Source organism: Photinus pyralis, unplaced genomic scaffold (assembly GCF_008802855.1).
Source record: "Photinus pyralis isolate 1611_PpyrPB1 unplaced genomic scaffold, Ppyr1.3 Ppyr1.4_LG4, whole genome shotgun sequence".
In the NCBI taxonomy this organism is placed as follows: domain Eukaryota; kingdom Metazoa; phylum Arthropoda; class Insecta; order Coleoptera; family Lampyridae; genus Photinus; species Photinus pyralis.
The window spans coordinates 38,123,076-38,146,771 of record NW_022170511.1 but is presented as its reverse complement, the minus strand read 5'-3'; the positions used below and the strand labels follow the sequence as shown (position 1 = coordinate 38,146,771).

The window sequence follows — 23,696 nt, the reverse complement described above, 5'->3', positions numbered from 1 at the left end:
GAACAAATATTCTTCAAGAACTCTAGAAATCTTTTTTGTAAAACCATACACATTTAAGTCTCTCCTAGAAAGTCGTAGTATTACTATTTCTCAAAATTTCAATAAAAACTTACTTTACAACATTTTTGTTGGCTCATACAAAAGCTTCAATTTTATTCTTCAGAAATTGTTTAAAAGTTTCAGGAGTTCGTCGGTAAGAATCTTATAAAGAATATTTTTGCAGCAGCTTTTTAAAAACTCTGAGAACCTCAGTATGAATGTTCGGGTTCGGGGACGGGTTTTCTGAGTCTATATAAAGGTTTTAGAATTGGAAATATTTCCAGATTTTCTTTTAAGGAGCTTTTTTAGTTCCCCTTAACTCCAGTTGCTACAATCTCTAAATAGTATCAGATTATGATTTAACACTGGTTGAAAAGGGCGACAAACCAGGAAATAATAATAGATTTACAAGGTCAATACACATAAAAATAAGGGGCTCGGGCATAACACCCATTTTGATGAAAGATCCAGGTGAAGGTGATAACTTTGTTGTAAGAAATGAGATGCAGTCTTAATTTTCCTGTTGTGGTACACGAAAATTGTGTTGATGTAAACAAAAATAGGAAGCATAATGTGCCATTACAAAATTAGAATGCGATAACCGTTATCGCTGCTGATAACCTTTGGGTTATATCTTGTTGGATTTAGCATCACACTCACCAAAATCGGCAGGATTGTGATACTGCGGACATGGCAGATTCACAGCTTCCAGAAACGGTATCAGATTTTCTGTGCTGCCCTGGTACAGGCAATTTCCATCGGATAGTACGTAGACCAAGTCAAAGAGTTGGAACAGCGTCGCTGACGGCTGATGAATGGTACAAACGATCGTCCTTCCTTGTCTTGCCAATTCACGCAGTAACCTTACGCACTGGCTACAAGATGAACTATCCAAACCTCTGAAATATTAAAAAAAACACACACACATTTAAAAACACTTTGACTCTTGATAGTAGGTCGCTGCTGACGTATTCGTTATCAATTGCTGAATTAATAATTTTGAAAATACACGTGTAACGCTGATGTACTCACGTTGTCGGCTCATCAAGAAACATCACGACTGGATTATCGATCAATTCCAACGCTATTGAGAGCCTTTTTTTCTGACCACCGGAAAGTCTACCGGCCCTCGTTTCGGCCGTCTCCTCCAAACCCAAAGTTTCCAAAATCTCCCGTATCTGCAAACGTAAAAAATGCATGCCCCAATTGTTTTCATAACAGTCAATTGTGATAAGAACTTTACAATAACAAAGCTTTAGAATAACAAAGTCAATTCCGGTGGAGATGCAGCGGATACAATTTTTGGGGCTGTCAGTTTTTTGCTCGTTTCGTATGAAGAGTGCGTTATTCTCAAAGGTCGTTTACTTGATTTACGGTATAGTAAATAGCCCGATACCGCGTGTTATCTCAGTGAAAAGTTCGTCGACGTAATTAAAACTGTGCAATACTATACAAGTTTTTCACCACTTGCGCTTCCAAATATCTTCGTTATCCCCGGCAAGATTCTTGGTGGTAAGGTTACGCACAACCTTGAAAAAACCAGGGCGTGTCATTAGTCGACATTAAGATAAATCAATTAATATTCAAACCCACTATGTTTTTCTGGACTTTGACTACACCTAAGCTAAACGTCACAATATTGGGTAATTATCAAAATGTAAACATTAGATTGTAGCCTGACGTAAGAAGCCGAAGGTCCGTTTGTAGTTTTCACTTATGCAATTCAATTAACTCGGGATTTCGAATCTAACAACAGATGTTGATAGAGAAATTTCCGTTTTTGTGAATGTAGGTCAGTAATGCGTTACTTACGTTCGCTCCAACACTTTCTTAAAACAGTTGGCAAACCTTCATTTCGGTATATAATTTTGCTTTACGTTCTCAATACCACTTGGGATTGTTTGTTATTTAATGTTATAGAGATAGCAATGGAGGGGTCGATCTACAATCAATACTTTCAACCAACAAAAATGGTCATTCAATTCTACACAAACAATTCGATTTAATCATTTAATCGTTGTTTTTGAGAATACCGAACTCTATTTTACTGAGCACTGGAGAACAAGGAAATGTTGTGGGAATGCATCAGGTACTATCGCAAATCATTTTTCTTTTCTAACCCTTTCGTTTGGGAAACTTCGCATCAGTTGAAGGTATTTCTTCCACGGTGTGCAGTGCCCTCTGTCCAAACATGCTCCATGTGCCTATCGTAACATCGGGGCTACATGATGTGAGGTCGGCGACATCTGGGCGCCATCCCCGGATGTGTTATAGTAACGTACTGATTTTTCAGATTTTTGCCCATCGTGTTCTACAGCAGTGTTTCTCAACGGGCGCCATGACGTATTTTTTGGGGATCACGAACGAAAGAATATTGGTAGGCCACCTTTTCAGTGGTCCATGAAAATTCTGTTCTACAATATCTTACTGAAATATTGAAATTTACCCAAAATGGCCGGTACAAAAATTATACCACAATAAACCCTTATCCCTGTTTATGTTATCTCAGTGTACCTTTCCTAGAAAGCAATAAATCCTAATCACAACTTTAAATTTAAATGTTTGTAAATGGCAAAAACACAATGCAATTGATTGACGCGATACCGAAAAATGTTGTTATTTTTTTCTAACACGACTAACACTCCTCTATCGCTTACAAGAATTATTTTTCTGTAAAGATTAGTTTTTCTACAACCTAAGACGCATTTTTGAAAAAAATTTCAGCGTCAAAACAATATGAGCTTGAAAATGTTTTCTTGATAACTACAAAATAACTCAAATTAATTTTGATCTAATTCTAAAGTGTTTGAAATATGGAAATGCCACATTTAATGGCGTATATTCTATACATTTTTGTGGAGTCTGCGAAAGACGAAAATGAGTCTAAAAACTCGTAGGTATAAAGCTACTAAAATTTCAAAAAATTTCCCGTGGTATTAACCCCCCCCCCCCTCTCCTGGAATTTCATACCTCCCCCCGGACTCCACCGGGCTAACGCGGAGAGAGATAAATAACATTCACAAGTAGGCCATCGGTGAAAAAAGGTTGAGAAACACTGTTCTATAGTTTTGGTCCGATTGTTTTCAATTTGATGTCGTCGCAAAGATCTTGTAAACACGCACAACTCCTGCGTTGTTTTTTGTTAGGGACGAAATTAATCACCCTTTACAAAGCGCGCTTCTTCAAGGGGTAGTCGATTTCGGGCACCCAAAAAGCATCTATTTATTTTATTTTATTTTTTTCTACTTTTTACTTTTTACTTAAAATAATAAAAAAGATTTTGTGGTACATTACTCAAAAAGGTTCAGAACCGCTATCCTATGCTGAATTGTTTTTTGCATTGATTATTGCAACCCTAATTTAATCGGCATTGGACATTTGACAGTGACCATGTTAGCAGTAATTTATTTATTTATTTCTTTACTTATTTATTTATTTATTATCCTACAGGCTTATCGCCCAATTATAGGACAAAGTAAAAATAGTATACTAGTGTACAGTGTAATTTATACTTTACAAAACAACTAACATACATAAAGAAAATAACAAAACAGAAGGACATAATGTTACGTTAATTCAAGAATAAATTTGAGTTTATCAGTTGGAAGATACTGTATAGCTTCAGGAAACGCACTTCTGCAACGTATTAAAAAATTCGAGAACATTACCCCATGAGTTTCAAAAAAACAGCGACACATTTTTCATATAACAAAATTTCCATCAAGTAGATAAATCTAGCGCAATCTAATTGGATTGGAAATTGTAAAAATGTCATGCGGAACCAGAAATATCGACAGGAACCGTAAGCGTTCTTGTTTTTTGTCATATTTTATTACCTACTGGTAATTAATGGATTGTTAATTAGATACTAATTAAGACACATAACACACATATTAAAAAAATATATTAAATAGGATTTAAATGACGTGAATTTTAATTACAAAAATTATTGTCAGAGTTAAAGAAAGATTGATTGTTTTAGGATCATAAGTTATTTACTCGTTTTACCCTTTTTGTATCCACTTCCCTTGGTAGTCCATCAGTCAAACGGGAGTAGGAAGTGAAAGGTTTTGTAGGAATTGTTTTTAGTGGTTTATTGTATGGTTTTTGGTTTGCTGAACACGAATCTGAAGGTGTCGAACAAACTTTGTTGCCGCAACTATGAGAAATAATCAAAAAACTAATACAAAGAATGTTTTTGAAAGGTTTTCAGCTTATAACTTTCCAAGCAAGCTATTTACGTAAAAAGTAAAAGAGTGTTGAAATATTAGGGAAATCAGTAATTTTTGGAAAATAGCACAAAAATATAAGTGAAGTGCATTTTTCCCTTTAACAGAAAGGAAGGACTAAAGTTAGCATATATTTTGCAAGAAGTAATAAAACTGAATACCCAAAAGCATGGGATAAATGAGAGAGTGCAACAAAATATTGGTTGCAAGGATTTTAACGAAAAAGATCTTTGCAGGGACAGTAGCTCGGACTTGAATTTTAGTGAGGAAGAGGGATGACTTGCCTAAAGTTGCAGGACATACTTCAAACGAGATGCGACACTTCGCCCGGCGCCGGCAACGTCGTCACCCCGGCAGCGAGACTTTTTTTGCTCTCAAGTGTCAATTGAGCGATCGCTACCAAGATAAGAATCACCCACCACCATGGTGTGAATCGCTTGTGTGTGATGCGAATGTTGAGTGATAAGATTGCCCATATTTTCATTTTGTTTAGCATTTAGCATTGTTCACCCGCTTCATAGTTATTTATTTACACATGTAACGCTTCATTACAAGCATTATTATTGTTCACGGTATAGTTTGTTGAATGATCCTCGTACCTTTTGGAAAGCAGTGGCTCCATCGTTGGTATTTGAACCATGCAAATTTTGCCGGCGTCGTACTTTTTGGTCTTCCTCCTCCTCTTTCTTATGTGAGATGTAGCAGAGTGCACATTATTTTAATTAAACAGCTGAGGCGTTAGTTGAGAACGCATGGAATTTTAACTGCCATCATCCATATTTTAGTATTATTGTTAGTGAACGGACAGAGAGGTTACCTTTGATTTATTTTAGGGTTTTAATTTATGGTACCAGTTTAAAGACCAGTTCAAGTGTTAGTTCAAGTTCTATTTTAATTGTTACCAGTTTAACAGACTAGTACAAACTCAATTTAATTCAACTGTAAGGACAAGGTTAAGTTAAGGAGACGTTTTTCTTACCATTCTGTCGACGCACGAGTTTGGACTGGACAACCTTGGATTAAACTAAACTAAGTGGTGCCTTATTTAAAATCATCTGTCAGGCTTCACCTAATTGTCCTAATTTCCCTAACCGATTGTAACTATCGACGTCCTGTGCCGCAGCGAACCCAGCAGTCCATAGAAACTCGGCCAAGTCAAAAAACTTCTGGCATTTTTTATGTTTTTGAATATACTTTGCGGTATGTGGGTTGCCACAAATTTTGCGATAGTGAGCCATAACTGAAGTAAAGACCTAAGCTACCTTAGAACAAATCATGTAAATATGACTCCGGTGAGATAAATGATCGGAAACACAATATGAAATTTATTATCCCTCGCTTGTTCTGGGCCCTCAACAGGATGGCGCCCAATTACAGAGTGACCCGCATAATGCTTTCTAGAGGTGCCTCTGCAGAACTACTCCGGTATTTACCTTACGAATGAGCTAAACTGCAGGAAAACCTAATTCGGGGTAGCCGGCAGAATGCTCGAAACTGGTCTAAGGTAATTCCCATCTCTGCCACAGATTTTACGAAATGAGAAATGGTATCAGAGATTATGCTTTCAAAATGAAACCCAGGATAGGTGCTAATTACAAAAGTATATACGATTTAAAGAACTTTTTACGCAGACTTTGTATGTATTTAATCTTTGCCCTCTCCGGCATGAAATATCGGCAATAAAAACGTACATATTACTGTATAATAAGTTACTTACTTTAACACGAATCACGATTGTAAAAAAGCGAGTACATTAGTAAACATGAAAACGGCATGAATATTTATAGTTCATTTAGTATTGTTTTCAATGGCTTACCTTGGAGAGTTTAATTCGCTACCATCGCATAGCCAGTTGAAATAATTTTTGATAATGGGTCACTATTAAGTATAGCTCTAAACCACGCCCATTTCAAAAGCAATCACCAACCTCTTTGTGAAAACGACCAAAGGCTATGGTCCCTTAATTGAATCCCATATCTGGTATATATGCTTTTTCTAATGATGCATTTTGCTATTGCAAAAACGTGACGTCAATAAATACTCAAAAACGATATGTAAGTGCATGTGCTTAATCTTATACACTTTGCACTTGCATCAAGGTAACCTGCCTTTGTGATAGGCGAGGATAAAGTATAAACGGGATTCAAGAATCGCCACTTCCTATTTCTTGAATTCTAATTTTTGGGGCATTTACTTACGATAGCTTCCTTTTCCTGCGCCGGGACGCGTGAGCCCAATTTTAAATCGGCAACGATCATCATGTTTTCGTGCACCGTCAGCAGTTCTTGCAGTCGATCATCTTGCGTTATATAGCAAGATAGTCGCCTGAACGCGTTCAAATTCCTCTCGAGTCCATTTGCGTAAACGGTACCGCCGATACCCGAAATGCGGTACCCGCTCAGAACGTCGAGAAGGGTACTTTTACCGGCACCCGAAGGTCCCATGATTCCGATGAGCTTCCCCGGTGGAAATCGTCCATGGATTCCGTGTAAGATTTCCTTGTTTCCTATTAACATAAAATGACAATTGGTACTCTCGATTGAAATTAGTGCAAAGGCTATAAAAGGTACTTGTACATTGTACCCTTAATCTATGATGAGTGTGCATCATGTGAACTTTGTAATGTAAATTTGTTAGAACTTCTGGTTTATTGTTATTAGACCGATGTGAAAAATTGCATGTTAACAGGAACGTGCCTAATTCGTATGTAAATAAATCATGCTTAACTCAAGGCGCTTTAAAAAATTCATTTGCGCGGTTTACTTATTTTGATGAAAGTTCCTGATACAAAAACCGGCTAACCTTGGCGCAGTTCTTTTGAACGTGAGGATGCCGTTCATCGAAGATCGGAATTTGTTACATCATAATTGTTGGTACAATGGGCACTGACCTTTTCTAAATCCAAGAGATGCAGTGTACGTGACATTTTCGAAGGCAACGTCGACAGAGTCTTTTTGGGGTAACCGACTGAACGTCTGGACCAAATCGGATTCTTGCACTGGTTTATAACAAACTTTCTCACTGTCACTTTCGCGTGTGTGCCCATTCGACATCACCACGTTCGATGCTTCGTGTAAGACGACTTCCATTGTTAATTATGGTAGTGGACGCACTACATAAGACGCGCAGCGTGTGTATATCGCGATGTTATACGTTAATCTGTACGAATAGATAGAGTTGGTCATTTATATAGCGACTAAACGTGAACCGATTAAAGTCCACATTGGGGCATTGTTTTAATTTAGCGCGCCAAATTTCGCCAACTACATGCACCTAGGGCCGAATTCGCCAGGTGCTCGCAAATTTCCGACGAGGAGATGGTACAATGCGAAAAAAACATGCATCGGTCATTGTTTTGGCCGTACTGAAATTGTGTATGTTTACATAGATATGAGAGTAAAAAAAAGTGTGATATGTGATGACACTTGGTACAAAGCTCATGGTAATAATTTCCAAAAGTTCCTTTGTCGAGGTATACGAAGTTGATATTTCTGAAACGTAGATTTTTGACACGCAAACCGTGGTTATCTTAAAAGGTATCACTTTGATAATCCAGATGAATCTATTATACCTACTTATTGAAAATCTTATCGTATTCCACTTGAGTGATGTAACCGAGTAGTAAGTGGATTTTTTAGCATGACGTAGCCGTAATTCGCTTTTTGCAAATTTGCATGTATAAAACACCTGATGGTGCATTACAATGTACATGAGGTTCACGCCCGACCCTTCTAATTAGAGAAAACTAAACCAGATAGTTTTCCTTTATTTAGAGCACAAGTTCTACTCGACATACTGTGGCGACGGTTCCCATAAGTCCTGCAGGCGTCAGAACTATTTTTGCTGAAAAAGTTCCTAGGGAAGATTTTTTTTCGTCAATGGCTTCGGTTTATCATCATGAACAACGCCATATAAATTTCTTCCAAAATTTCGTGGGAGTATATTTTTTTCAGCTTGATCAAAAAAAGATGAGACCATTTCGTGTTTTATTGCAAAATAAGTCAATAACTATCGTTTTTACGTAAAAAAATCCTCGTATATGAAAATAAAGAGAAGAAAATTTTCAACATTTTTTTTGTAGATCCCATAAATCCGCGATCAGCTGATAATAAACGTGGCATATGAATACGGATTCTTTTTTAATCTCAGGTTAAAATGTATGTTGTAAAGGATTGGGTATTTTACTAAACTAGGAATTTTTGGAAATATATAGCGATGTTTCACGTGCCGGGAAAGGAGGGTAGTTTATCAGAACTTTCGCACCCCGGGCGGTAACTTGCTACAGACCTTTGGAAGCACAACATACCAAGAGAATTTATTTTGCTGGCAAAATTTAGTTATGAAATTAGGTGTGTTTGTTAGTGCATTAGTAAGTGCATAGTTCACGCAATCACGTTAGGTCTGTTTAGTTTTTAGTGCAAGTTAACTTTGACCAACTTTCGCCAAAATATGTTTAGCGAAGGTGTCAGAATACTTTCTCTGTCTTGGCGGTACGATTAGGGGCATTATCTTAGGCGGAAACTTTAAAGGGACACTTTTTTAACCAAACCCATGGGAAAATACTCTCAATCTCACTTTAATAAGTGACGATTTTATTTGTTAAGAAGTAATCGATATGGGATTGAGGGGAACGTGGTAAAAATTAGATGAGAATTTTAGAAAAACTTAAAATCGATAAAAAAACCTTGACAAACTTACCAATACGTTTCAGAAGAATGAATTATAAATTCCGGATCAAGTTCAAGACATACATGATTGCCTTTACGAGAGTTCTAAAGACTTCTAATATAAAATTACAATGTACAAAAGTTAGATTTTCTCATACACAGACGGAATTGGCTTTTTAAGTAACCAAAGTAGAAGCTCAATACACAGAAATATAAAATCTAAAGAAGTACTAATTGGAGTTGTTGAAATGTTTCCTCCTCATTTATTAGGACGGTCCTGAATCATGTATTTCAAAATTCACCTACAAGGTATTGATAAAATTCAACCCAAACTCCCTATGACTGGTTTCTCACATTTAAATTATGTTGAAAACCTATATTGAATTCATATCAAGATCATTAATAGCGTTAGAAATAAACTATAGGTACGGTCCATTTGGCAGGGGTCAGGAAAGCTTTACCAATAGTATTCGCTTTAAAGAAATTATATTACATATTACCTGTATGGGCAAAAATTTATTCTGTATTTAGACACTTGTCCATTTACTCATATTATCAAGAAATTCAAAACTTCCAGCTATGACTTCGTCTAAATTTTTATGTTATACGACATGAATTAATAACTTTGATTACCAACTCCGTCATAAGAAGCAGAGGAAAATATCAATGCATATTTTTTATCCCCTATCTGAAGAAAATATACACATCGAAAAGGAAATATGTTTAATTTCCCGTGAATAATTGGCCAAATTTCAAATTCAACACTAATTAGGTGTAGTGGAAGTAATGAAACACCTTCAAAAGTAAGTTCAAATTTATTAAATGGAAAAGGTTCACGATATTAAATTCAAAGGGGCCAAGGGGCAACTCATACCGAATTCTCTAAAAGAAAAAAATACTTCAAGAATTACAGCACACCCATTAAGGATTGTTTTAAGATGAGGGAAAAACAATTCCCAATATTCAGTGATTAGAGTAGCACGATAGAGTTGCGCAATTCGACGAATTTGCTGTGTTCTTTATAAATTTTTAAGGTTGTAACATAATGCCACCAAATTTTTTTTTCAAAACACTTCTGCATTATTGTTCTGTGGGGATTTATTTTCATAGATTAGCGAATTGTTAAGGTTATGTATTGTTTTGTATCACTCGTATGGTACGTAAGATGGTAAGAGCGTATGAATGTACTAGACCTACAAAAAAAGTTCATACATAAATTGTAGAGAATTTTATTCTCCAACTTCTTATAAAGATATTTTTTGTGTAAAAGTACTAGTTTTTGACTTATATTGAAAAAACGTAAACAAAACCCTGTTTTTTTGTTAATAAAAAAAATAACATATTTCCGGGTCAAAATCTTGGAAGAAATTTTATGGGGGGTAAGTGCTCTATTTTCAAATTCTGTACTTCTCCTTTTTTTATTTTTACTTCTTTGGAAGTAATATTGATATGTATATCACTAACACTTGAAGACATGATTTTGTAAACACATATAAATAGTAGAAGTAAAAATTAAAAAAAGGAGGAGTGCAGAATTTGAAAATAGGGCACTTAATTAATGAAGAAAAACTTCACGTGGTATGATGTTTCACTTAATCCCTTCTGTAATACGAATTTTCTTAATTAAGCTCGAAAAAAAGGTCATAGCGATTAAACTATAATGTGAATTCAGAATAAAAAGGGCTTTAAGAATATGATGTCGAAATATCAGGGCCGTATTTAAAAATCGAAGTTAATCATGATTGACGAAACGTTGAATTAAAAAATTAACAATTCCACCGTGAAAAAGAGTGTTAAAAGTTGCTGAGGAGAAATATGATATTGGTTTAGGTCAAATGTTAACAAAATATTTCAAAAACCAAACAATTTGTCAGATGTTACACCTTTGATTGCGCAGCTTTTCTCCCATTTGACCAAATTGCATCCCTTTCTAGCAACATTTTCCAATAGTTTTTTAGGTTCTAGCATCAGAAGGACTACTTGCCGTAAATAATAAATTGTTAGTGTGGTTAGAATTTAGTGGCTATGGACGTTGGGTAAAGATAGTAATACTGATATAGAACAATTATTGTCTTTATTGTCTAAAATTGCAAACGTGATCAGGACCGATTTTCATATTAAAATCACAAGTATAGGTAATAATTACCCACCTAATTAAAATTCTACATTACTACAACGATAGGGGCAATTATACCATAATACGTTAAAAAATGATTTATAGAATGCGAATTTAATAACCACACTATTAGATGCAGAGACGAAGTGAAGGGAAAAATTACAACTTTGTCATTAATTATTGTAAAAAATAATTTATGTAGTTTTATTTTAATAACTATTTCATTCGATTCGGCCAAAATCTGCTAGAAAGGGTTTCAACTTTGTTATTAACGTAATTTACCTAAAAAGGCATGGTTTCGCAGTAATTCTCCAATGAACAACTTTTAACATTTATATACGGTCAAAGTGTTTTTCTTTTATCAGAGTTAACTGTGAAAGAGGCCCCAAACTGCTTTGCCGATAATTAGCACCTTCTCCCTTTGAGAACCATTTTTAGCTCCCTTTTTTATGAGAAAATTTGTCAAATTAATCGAGGTTACCGGAAAATTAATACATATCAATGACTTTGGAATGATAGTACATTTTAGCTGCTATGCAAATATGCTTTATGGTCGTGCCCTAGTCGTAGGGAGCTTTCTACACATTTCCAATTATTTTAATAATAACGTATTATGTTCATTTCAAGTATTGCTTTACCCGACATCGTATTTCATATAGAACCTTTGACTAATGTCAATCTGTCAGTGTTAACATGAGTCATTATCAGAGCTGGGCAGTATTCGATTTTGTAAATACCTTTTAGTATTCAAATCCTTTAAAGTACGTATTCAGATACTTTGTAATTAAATACTTTTATGGAAGCAGTATTTGTATTTGTAACTCAAATACTTTCACAAATATTTAGTATTCGAATACTTCGCAAGGTATTTGAATACTTTGAGGAGTATTCGAATACTTCGCATAGTATTTGAATACTTAACCTTCCTTTTTTTACCAAAAATCGACTACTCCAAAATTTCTCGGGAAAACACTTTTTCTTATTAATTTTGGTGCGTAGAATCCAAAACAATTCGTACTTTTTCGATCATACTTCTCAATCAAAAGTTATAGACTAGAAACCAATTTCGAAAGAAAATTCAAAGGGCTGTAACTTTTGAACTAGTAGCCCAATCTAGGAACTGTTTGAAATTATGGATTCTACAGGCCACATTCTATAAGAAAATTTTTTTTCCGGGTCGATCTGAGACAATTTTTTTGAGAGCCTCAAAAAAAGGCAGTGTATTATAACCTTCCTTTTTTACCAAAAATCGACTGCACCAAAATTTCTCGGGAAAACACTTTTTCTTATTAATTTTGGTGCGTAGAATCAAAACAATTCGTACTTTTTCGATCAGACTTCTCAATCAAAAGTTATAGACTAGAAACCAATTTCGAAAGAAAATTCAAAGGGCTGTAATTTTTGAACTAGTAGCCCAATCTTGGAACTGTTTGAAATTATGGATTCTACAGGCCACATTCTATAAGAAAATTTTTTTCCGGGTCGATCTGAGACAATTTTTTTTCGGGGCTCAAAAAAAGGCAGTGTATAACCTTCCTTTTTTACCAAAAATCGACTGCACCAAAATTTCTCGGGAAAACACTTTTTCTTATTAATTTTGGTGCGTAGAATCCAAAACAATTCGTACTTTTTCGATCAGACTTCTCAATCAAAAGTTATAGACTAGAAACCAATTTCGAAAGAAAATTCAAAGGGCTGTAACTTTTGAACTAGTAGTCCAATCTTGGAACTGTTTGAAATTATGGATTCTACAGGCCACATTCTATAAGAAAATTTTTTTCCGGGTCGATCTGAGACAATTTTTTTTTCGGGTCTCAAAAAAAGGCAGTGTATAACCTTCCTTTTTTACCAAAAATCGACTGCACCAAAATTTCTCGAGAAAACACTTTTTCTTATTAATTTTGGTGCGTAGAATCCAAAACAGTTCGTACTTTTTCTATCAGACTTCTCAATAAAAAGTTAGACTAGAAAAGAAACCAATTTCGAAAGAAAATTCAAAGGGCTGTAACTTTTGAACTAGTAGCCCAATCTTGGAACTGTTTGAAATTATGGATTCTACGGGCCAAATTCTATAGGAAAATGTTTTTCCCGGTCGATCTCAGACAATTTTTTTTTCGGGTCTCAAAAAAAGGCAGTACTTTTAAGTTATTCAAATATTTGAGAACAATTTAGAAATGTTTAGGGAAAGTTTCCATTGTCACAAAATCAAATATAAAAATCCGATACATCTGAATACCGAACTTGATAGTCTACGTAACTTAAAAACAATAGGGACCTTTCTTATATCCTTAAGACCATATGTACCAATTTTCAAAGCGATCGCACGTTTCTAAACAAGTTATCATGCACACGGACAAACGGATGGTCAAAAATGGATCTGCTCCAAAATCGCTAGGATTAATTTCAGAAAGGCGTACGTATATCAGTGCACGACGTACGATCGCTTTGAAAACTGGTACACGTATTCTTAAGGATATAACTGGTATAAGAAAGGTCCTGGTAGGTACCTCCTATATAATAATAATAATAATAATACGCTTTTACTCCCCTTAAATTTGTATATAACAATAGAAATATAAAAAAAAGTAACCCCATACAAAGTATAACTTGATTTTTTAAGTAGTATCATTGAAGCCTTATTATTCATGGTTATCTTTTAGTATACTATTTTAAATTTTTAATGTATTTGAGTGACAAGTATTTGAATACTTTTTTACTGTAGTGGAATACTTTTCAAACTATTCGAATACTTTTTATAGTATTCGAATACCTTTGATAGTATTAGAATACTTTTGAAAGTATTATTCCTGACAGAAAGTAGGCATGAAAATGAACAATTAGATCAAAGGTTACGGGTTTTATATGCGTAATTACCAGACTCGATTTTTAGCTGTGAAAATGAAAGGTTTCAGGACGATTTTGGGTAAACTAAAGTATTTCACAATTTTACTGAGAGGAAATAGTATTGTTCAATAAACAAGAACTACAAGAATGAATTCAACAAGGGTCATTTGTATACTTTGTATATCACAGTTTTTTCCCACAGTTAGAAAATTTACCATTGTTGTAGAGAACTATCGCTTACTGGTTGTTGTTTTTGCTACTTTACACGTAAAACCACATTTCGTTTCATGTACACATGAATGTGTTGTGTATAATTACCTCCTGTATTTTGTTTATCTCCATGGCCTTGTTTTGTCTTAATGGAGTGTTTTTATAATTAGTTTCGTACGTTGTATGAATAAGTACCTAGTAATGATCTTTATTATCCTGGGGGGATCAGCATAATGCTAACAAGTGCAATTAAACATGAACATAGAAAACATTTTTAACAACAACGTGAACATTTTGACAAAGATACGCTATGCGCGAACAGGAGGTGTTGTAGTCGTACGCTGTGGGTGACAATAGAACCTGGAGGAACTTACGCTATTGGGCGAACAGTAGGTGTTGATGGAGTCCTACGTTATATACGTGAACAGTAGGACTAGGGGGAGCCTTCTTCGCTATAAGAACAGAAGTCGACTGAATTTTTGCAACGTGGTGGTGCAAAAAGCAGCGACGACTTGCTTTCCATTCCTGAAATTTACTGAACTCCTGAAAATTCTTAAAAAAAGGGTGTTTACGTAATGTCTCACAGCCGCCTCAATTCAGTTTTGGCACCCCATGTTTATTTATTTATTGTTCCTCTCTTGTTGTGATGTGTGATGGGATGCGACACTATACAAACTTTAATCATATTCTAGTCAAATTATCCATTCATTACTCAGTTCTTTGATTATGTTTTTTTTATAATGGCATTGAATATGGCGCATTATTTTTAACTATATTACTCACACCTTATCGCATATTGTAAAATGTGCAGTAATATTTACATCATCAAAACTTGTAAACATTGCGCTTATGTAACAATGTTAATGTTAAATACCATAATTATGTAATTTATATGTGTAGAAGAATAATACTTGAATTTGAATATTCCCAGAGGCCAGTGTATACGAAAATAAAATATTTTTTTATGATCCAACTAAAGTTAGCTATAAATTTATAATAACGGAGTAATGGAGCAGGTGGCAGTATAGTTTGTTTCACAATTAAAATTAGAAACCTAAAAGTTTGCTGTATTATAGAAAAAGACCTCAAGCAATCTGTATATGTCTTGTATATTGTATTGATCGCTCGCTTCGCTTCTAGACACACGGAACATCGCTAATAGATGGAAGCCCGCAGTGAAACTTACTGTTGCACAATAGATGGCATCAGTACCACAATTTTTACGATTTCAGGATACTAAACATATCGAGGAAACTATTTTTATTTTCTCAATGGTACAAAATTATTCAAGGTTCAGTTTTACACCTCATTCAGATTAAATTTCACATTTCCACAAAGCATTATAGTCCAGGCTTCAGAGATCGAAAATTGTGCGATTCATGAAATAATTCCTAGGGAATCATTACAAACGACCCCATAAAAATTTCATCCAAAATTTTGACCCGGAAATATGTTATTTTTTTATATTAACAAAAAAACAGGGTTTTGTTTACGTTTTTTCAATATAAGTCAAAAACTAATACTTTCACACAAAAAATACCTCTATTCTCCGCAGCAACTTTTAACATTCTTTTTTACGATGGAATTGTTAATTTTTTAATTCAACGTTTCGTCAATCATGATTAACTTCGTTTTTTAAATACGGCCCTGATATTTCGACATCATATTCTTAAAGCCCTTTTTATTCTAAATTCACATTATAGTTTAATCGCGATGACGTTTTTTCGAGCTTAATGAATAAAATTCCTATTACAAAAGGGATTAAGTGAAACATTATACCACGTGAAGTTTGTCTTCATTAATTAAGTGCCCTGTTTTCAAATTCTGCACTCCTCCTTTTTTAGCGCATTTTTGAAAAAAATACGCTATTATATTCGTTATGGCTGGCAGGCCGGCTGTCCGCGTGACATCTCAACAACTACAATAGCTAGAGAATTCAAATTTTCACTAAAAGCTTTCTGCTATAGTGTAGATGTGCAGGCACTAGTCTATTTTGAGTTAGATTACTTGTGAGTTCGATAATTGAAGAAAATAATTTCGATATGGGTTTCGGAGGTGCTATAATTTTACCGTTAGATAGCGCTACCAGTATAAAAACGTATTATTTACTTTGTGATTTATTTAATAAAGACGTATCCTCAATTGAAACTAAATCAAATTAATTATTTAACGCAGCCAAAATTACTCGTGAGATCGATAATTTTAAACTTCGCTACTAAAATACTGACCTGCATTACCAAAAATGCGCTTTAATCATGCATATGCTGATTTACAACTTGTTTAATTTTTACATCTACCATTTATATGATTTACCTAAGCACTGCGTTTACAAAATCATGTCTTCAAGTGTTAGTGATATAGGTACATATCAATATTACTTCCAAAGAAGTAAAAATAAAAAAAAGGAGAAGTCAAAAATTAGTACTTTTACACAAAAAATATCTTTATAAGAAGTTGGAGAATAAAATTCTCTACAATTTATGTATGAACTTTTTTTTCTAGGTCCAGTAAGTACATTCATCTATCTTCGATGTGTTTTTCTTCTTCAGATAGGAGATAAAAAATATGCATTGATATTTTCCTCTGCTTTTTTATGACGGATTTGGTAATCAAAGTTATTGAGTCATGTTGTATACGTAACATAAAAATTTAGATGAAGTCATAGCTGGAAGTTTTGAATTTTCATTGAAAATAAGAGTCTAAATACAGAATAATCTTTTGCCCATACAGGTAATGTGTAATATAATTTCTTTAAAGCGAATACTATTGGTAAAACTTCCATGATCCCTATCAAAAAACTTACTAAGCAAGAGGAGGTTTTAAAGAAAGTGCCTAAGTTGGACCATTTTTTTCCACTTCAATCTGACTCTGCTTCTGCTAGCATTTCCTGCGTTTCTACACCACTATTAGACCGCATAAATTTTGAGGAAATTTTGAATAAATTTGCTTCACAAAAGGCTAGGAACAAAATGTTTTAGAGAACTATGACTTTTTTATTATTTAAAAATACCTTTTTCGATTCAGTTTTAGAAAATTATTATTTTTTCTTATCTAAAAACGCAAATAATTTATTTTTCGTGAAATTATACTATTCCATTTATTTTCTATTAAAGACTAATTTTTTAATAAAGGATTTTTTAGGTGTCGGGTGGGCGCTTAAAGGGCTGTGCCTAGGGGAGAAAATGTTCCTAAACCGGCACTGCTTCCAGAGGTTTGTACCAAGTTACCGCCCGGGGTGCGAAAGTTCTGATAAACTTCCCTGCTTTCCCGGCACGTGAACTATCGCTGTTTATTTCCAAAAGTCCTAGTTTTGTAAAATATATACCCAATCGTTTACAACATACATTTTAACCTGAGATTAAAAAAGAATCCGGATAGGATACAATGGAGTAAATGGAAACTAGAAGCTTGCCCATATTCCTTTTCGAAAAGTGTTGGTTATTCTCTACACGGGGTAAAAGAAGGGCACAATTTCAACCCTTCAATGACGTCAATAAAGTCCCTGAATTCCACTATTCGTTACTACTGCAGCCCGTCAACTAAAATTAATTAAAAGTTTTCGACGTAGAGATTTATATTTAAAGCAATAGCAATATTATTTGAAACGAATAAAACCACCAAAGCATCCGTTTTTAGTGCAGACTATTAATTGGTGTCATACAAATTTCGCATTGTAACTCCAATAGAATATGTTTTGTGTACTACAAATTGGAAATTCGGTCGCTACGTGGCATTTCGAACAAAAACGTGGTTTCCAATAGAATAATAAGTGTCTTATTACGAGTGTACGTGGACTATCTATAAATTAGGCATCAGGGTGAATTCCTCAAGTGTTGTGTGATTACTGCGGTAGTCCATAAATTGCAACTCAATTCGCATGAATAACGCATTTTTAATTTTGCATCTTATCAAACGTCCTATAAATATTAACTTATTTATCTCGTAAAAAAAGACGAAGGGCCTTCTTTTTCTTTTTAACCTTGTTAGAATGTGTAATCTTGAGAAAATTACGTATCCCGGGTTCGACTAACTAGTTTCCTGAAAATTCCCACACATAAACCGCTACAAATTTCATCCGCATTCACATATTTCATCCCGAAGGTTGATTAATGCAATTGGTCATTACATATATAAGGATGACCTATACGCTTCTCGCCCTTACGTAATGTAAGTCAAGTGTGATTGAGGAGAGGCGTTTTGTTAAAAAAAGTGTGGATGATCGTGCTCGGTGGCTTGTATGAAATGAATTTTATAGGGGTTTACAGCGGGTCAAGACTTCTCAAGTGCACTTCGTATCATTTTGTGTTACTATCATCGACACGTTATCAAGGGCCGATATTAAAACTATCGCATGCGTCACGTGAATGCAGATTTAGCAATTCTTCCGTCATGCATATGCAAAAATGTTCACTGGATTTTACTACAAAACGTAATCTGTTGCTTATAGCAACGGCCCTTTTAGCACATTTTGCAGAAAAAAACTTTACACAATCTCCGTTTGGATTTACAACGACCCTTGCATTCGGTATAACTAAATCTGTCGGCCGTTTGAAAATCAAGCTGGGTCTTTCGTGTCACATATATGTCTAAAACATATTGTACGCGTACATACCCGCAAGCTCAAAAGACTGTTCCGTGGTGTACACATAAAGTTACTAAGAGCAAAATAATCAGAAACAAGGTCGTAAAAATTGTCATCATTTGTATAAAGTGTGTTCTGAATAAAACATAAACAAATAGTCCGGGCGAGAAATTCGGTAAAGCGCATTATAAAGGTTCTAACGGCAAATCTTGAGACATTTTGGTGACAAGTGTTTTTAGGGTAATTGGACTCTGCTGAATCCGACTGTGCCTGTCACCACCTCGAATTTTGGCTGCTAAGGGTTCAAATCAAGATAGTCCAAAACTTAACTGAAACATTTTTTTCTTGTTGAAAACAAAAATATTATGATGATTTTTATGTAGCACATACGTGTTGCCAAAAAAATTTAAGATGGCGGCTGAAATAGAGCTCCAAATGCCGCGTTTTGTAGTATTCTTGATTTATTCTACTTTAAGTGAGCAAAAGAATTATAATTTGTTTACAAAGTGCCTGCTTAAGTAAAAAAGAAATACAAAAACTTTACTTACACTTTTTCAAAAATAGCGGACAAGATGGCGCTTAGTTTGACTTTTTGTATGCGATACACAGGTAGTATTAAAATCATTATTTTTCGTTTAATTTCATATTATTTATTACCGTATTACAAACCCTGTATAAAAAAATAAATCGAAAACAAAACTTAAAAAAAATGGAAGTGAGCAAAAACATTAGGCTTTATTCGGTTTCGTCACTTGAATCCGAAGATTGCACAAGCTGAGTTTCTTCGCTTTCGTTGTTGGTGCAAACGCTAATATATTGCACTTCTGGTGCACAGCATGCGTTTGCCTTTCGAATTTACAGTTCTCCGACACTTGCACTCTTTCTTGCAACCACAGTGTACCAAACTTTGGCATGCTTTTGGCACGGCACACCCACGGTCGAAATATTTCGAACTTGGTATTAAATAATTGAACCTAGCATGTAGCCAGCAGATTCGCGCTATCGGTAATTTTGCGCGCGTTGCGCCGTCGCCGCGATGGAAGTCCTAAATTATGCGTGCGTTTCAAACGCTGTATAAACAATATTTGGCGTTCTATTTGTAAAACTAAAACAACTTTATAAGGATCTTATAATATAACTATTAATACCTCCCTAACGCATTCAAAAAGATTTCGATAATTGCTATTAAAATATCATCAAAAGCCATAAAAATATTCGCATTTTGGGAATCATTTTGTTTTATTTTTTTCGCAAATTGTTATTATTAACAATGGTGGGTAGAAAAACTCATTTTAACCTATTTGTATCAACCCCATGTAAAAAATGCAAATTTTTTCTTTGCAACTATAGAAATTTGTTAACTCAAGTTTCTACCGTCATTTTGACCACCATCTTAATTTGTTTTTGGCTACATATTTTTTATACGTTAGTAATAAATAATGAAACGTATGTACTAGATAAAAATCATGATAATATCTTTGGTTACTATACAACAACAAATTTTAAAGTGAGTTTTAGTTGCCATTTTGGGCGCCATCTTGATTTGAGGCCTTAGCAGCCGGAATTCGGGGTGGTGACAGGCAAAATCGGATTCAGCAGGGTCCAATTACCCTAAAAACACTTGTCACGAAAATGTCTCAAGATTTGCCGTTAGAAGTTAAGATCTCAAAATTCTCGCCCGAACTAAAACCGTAAGTATGAGCATAATTTAAAACTAAATTGTGATTACTGAAAAATAAATCCATTTAGGTTTTAGTAATAAACAAAGGTAATAGTCTAGCAAGGAGACTATATAGTTTGCACTTTTGAATAAAGGTATGGAAATTGGCACATATGCTCCTTGACCCTTCCTCTTAAACTTCTGACATGGCGCCCCGCTTATTTGCCCCTGGAACCCCCATTAAGCTCTATATTTGTGAAAACACGTTTAGGAGTATTTCGGGTAGACCACTGGGAAACAGGTAAGTCGCCATGCGCAAAGCGGGTAAACTATGGTTAACTGCTAATTAGGGATGAAATGGGGAGAGGAGGTGATTAACTCAGGGAATTATTAACTCTAGAATCCACTTCCGCTCCGGATACCTACACAAAACCCAGTTTCCGGCTTGGTGCCGATCTCTTAGTCCTTGATCTGATGCTATCTGTGTACCCGATCTTATATCTTTGGTTCCACGCTTGAAAGGCAGTTTTTTTCCTACACCTGCCGTAGAAACCAGAGACGGTGTCACAGCCACTGATCACGTGAAACACCGAGAGGGTTGCTAATCTTGACGGACCTGCAAAAAGTTGAGAGTTTACACTAGGTGTGTTCAAAAAGTATCGATCCTTATTGATCGGCATACACTTCAACCCCTTGCGTCAATCTTATGACCTGATTATGCCAAATTATAGCCGAAATCGATAGCCAAAAATGAGTTTTAATAAAAACGTTATCACAACTTTTTACTTAGTAAACTACAACGTAACGTTTCAATGGAGACATTCATCTCAAATAACTATTGGCATCCTGAATTTCTGTGATCAGGATTCAATTGATCAGACAGTAAAATTGCGCTTTTCCAACTATTTCATTTTGAATACCATTTCAAATTTTAAAGTAAAGTAATAAATTGTAGCAGCTTACTGCGTTGACAGAACGCGCGTCAGTAAGCATTCAGATGACCAGAATGTAATAGAAAAAGGACTTTGTCTGGTGCTACAGAATGAAAGCTTCTTCCTACGAACGGACCACTATTATATTAATGAAAAAACTAACAACAATATGAATGGCAAGCCTTTTATTGTATTCTTTCGGCGTGTACCAATCTTTTGACCAACTGCAAAATGTTTTTGTAGTCGGTTTGAAATCACAAATCGAATCATCAGTTTGAAATAATTAAAATGTGCATAAATTTGTAAATTTTCCCACATAATTGGAACCGAACTTGGCTACATGTAGCGTATAATACTAAATGAAACTAATTATGTGACAACGTACCATTTTAAAATTTGTATATGACTGTAAAGTAAGCACACGAGCGTAGATACATGAAAATAAATCTCCGTTAATGTAATTAAATAAATGAAATGTCACACGAACGAGTAAATGTTACGTTGAATTGCAAAAAGTACTACGTAGGGCGTAATTCGTTTTTCAGTACCCACACAGTAAAAGTAAATATCATTTCTGCTAACGATTTAGGTTTACAATTCTTGGCAGAAATTAGATTTTTGCAAGTGCCCGTTTCCATTGTGCTTCTCTGATAAACCTATATTTTTCAAGACTCCGGGAGTCGTAAAAAATAAAAGGATATCAGATAGCGTCGCTCTTAACCACACTTACAGAAACCTGCTACTGCTACTTGAAATTCAAAGTCGTTGAATGTTCAAGAAAACAAACTGGAGTTCGAGCGGTTTTTTATTTTTATTTTGCCCTTTATTATCCTTTAGGAAATTAAGGATTCTTAAGAGGTAAAGCAAAACAAGCCACTGAAGTACAAAATGGGCCATTTTATGGTTTAATTTTACCTCTAATATAAACAAAGTTTTATCATAAATCGTCGGCACACGTGAAACCAACGAAGTTACACGCCACTTGGCAATATACGTTAAATTCTTGACATATTCTCCCGAAACTTTTTGCACAGAAAACAATATTAGAATAATGCTCAGATTAGTGGATTCGCCTCCGGGATTTTTCACGGTAAAAAGTCGCGTCGTCCGTAACATTCGTGCCATTAAAATTTATGTAAATAGCAACCGGCTCCGATATTTACCCTCGCGTAACAATCATTTTTACGAGTTGAACTTCAAAACATTTAATTAGAAATCTAAATATATAATTATACCCGAATTAATTCAACTAAAATTATTACACTTGGGTGTTGTTTCCATTATTAGCGCGAAATTCTCAGAATCTAACCCACTATATCGCATAAATCAAATCGAAAGTTATTACTGAAACCTGAATTGTAATTAAATTATTGAGTATGAATTTGGTAATTTAATGCCGTTAGAAGTTCGTGGTGGATTATCCCACATCTATTTCAATGGATACTGTACACGCAATGACGCAAATGTAAAGCCTTTTCACATGAGGTTTTTAAAATTTTTCTATTATGTTTCTACACTAATTCACCTAATGAAGATCGTAACTACTGTGACTTCACGTGGCATTGGAAATAGTTATTTTCGTGTTCATGCTTAACCAATAAAATGCAAACGTTTTAGATTAACATTTTAATAGGTTTGAATGAGTTGCCTACATAAGTGCCTCCTTAACAAGGTAGATAAAGTGAAACAAATCATTGTGAATTTTTAATTACATCTATCATTCTTATTAAAAATGGGACGCAGCGCTCGAAGTAAAATGAAGTTCAAAACAGAATTTTTTCTATTAGGCATCATCAAACAATTCAGGTCTAGGGAAACTAAGTAAGTTTGATAAGAAGAGTAAGTATTTGACTACATATATGCAATTATTATAAATTTCAACACATAAAACGTAACTTGGAGACTTTTTGAATTTCATCTTATTGGAAACACACATTGTTTTATTAAGCACATCCATGCTACATACCGGGATTGAGATTTTGCTGCGGGATTGCATTCCCTACTAGAAACCAATTTCGAAAGAAAATTCAAAGGGCTGTAACTTTTGAACTAGTAGCCCAATCTTAGAACTGTTTGAAATTGTGGATTCTACAGGCCACATTCTGTAAGAAAAATTTTTTTCCGGGTCGATCTGAGACAATTTTTTTTGAGGGCTTCAAAAAAAGGCAGTGTATAACCTTCCTTTTTTACCAAAAATCGACTGCCCCAAAATTTCTCGAGAAAACACTTTTTCTTATTAATTTTGGTGCGTAGAATCCAAAACAATTCGTACTTTTTCGATCAGACTTCTCAATCAAAAGTTATAGACTTAGAAACCAATTTCGAAAAAAAATTCAAAGGGCTGTAACTTTTGAACTAGTAGCCCAATCTTGGAACTGTTTGAAATTATGGATTCTACAGGCCACATTCTATAAGAA

The 23,696-nt window shown here is 34.7% G+C and overlaps 1 protein-coding gene across 1 annotated transcript; it reads right to left on the bottom strand.

Moving 5' to 3' along the window:
* Positions 1-265: 265 nt before the first annotated feature.
* LOC116167846 (ATP-binding cassette sub-family G member 1-like) lies at positions 266-7,614 on the bottom strand. Its single transcript, XM_031483400.1, has 4 exons — positions 7,159-7,614; positions 6,467-6,774; positions 1,072-1,217; positions 266-938 (listed from the first exon to the last, which is right to left on the bottom strand). The coding sequence occupies exons 1-4, from the start codon at positions 7,355-7,357 to the stop codon at positions 668-670; spliced, it is 924 nt and encodes a 307-aa protein (XP_031339260.1). The 5' UTR covers positions 7,358-7,614; the 3' UTR covers positions 266-667.
* Between the last annotated feature and the right edge of the window lie 16,082 nt (positions 7,615-23,696).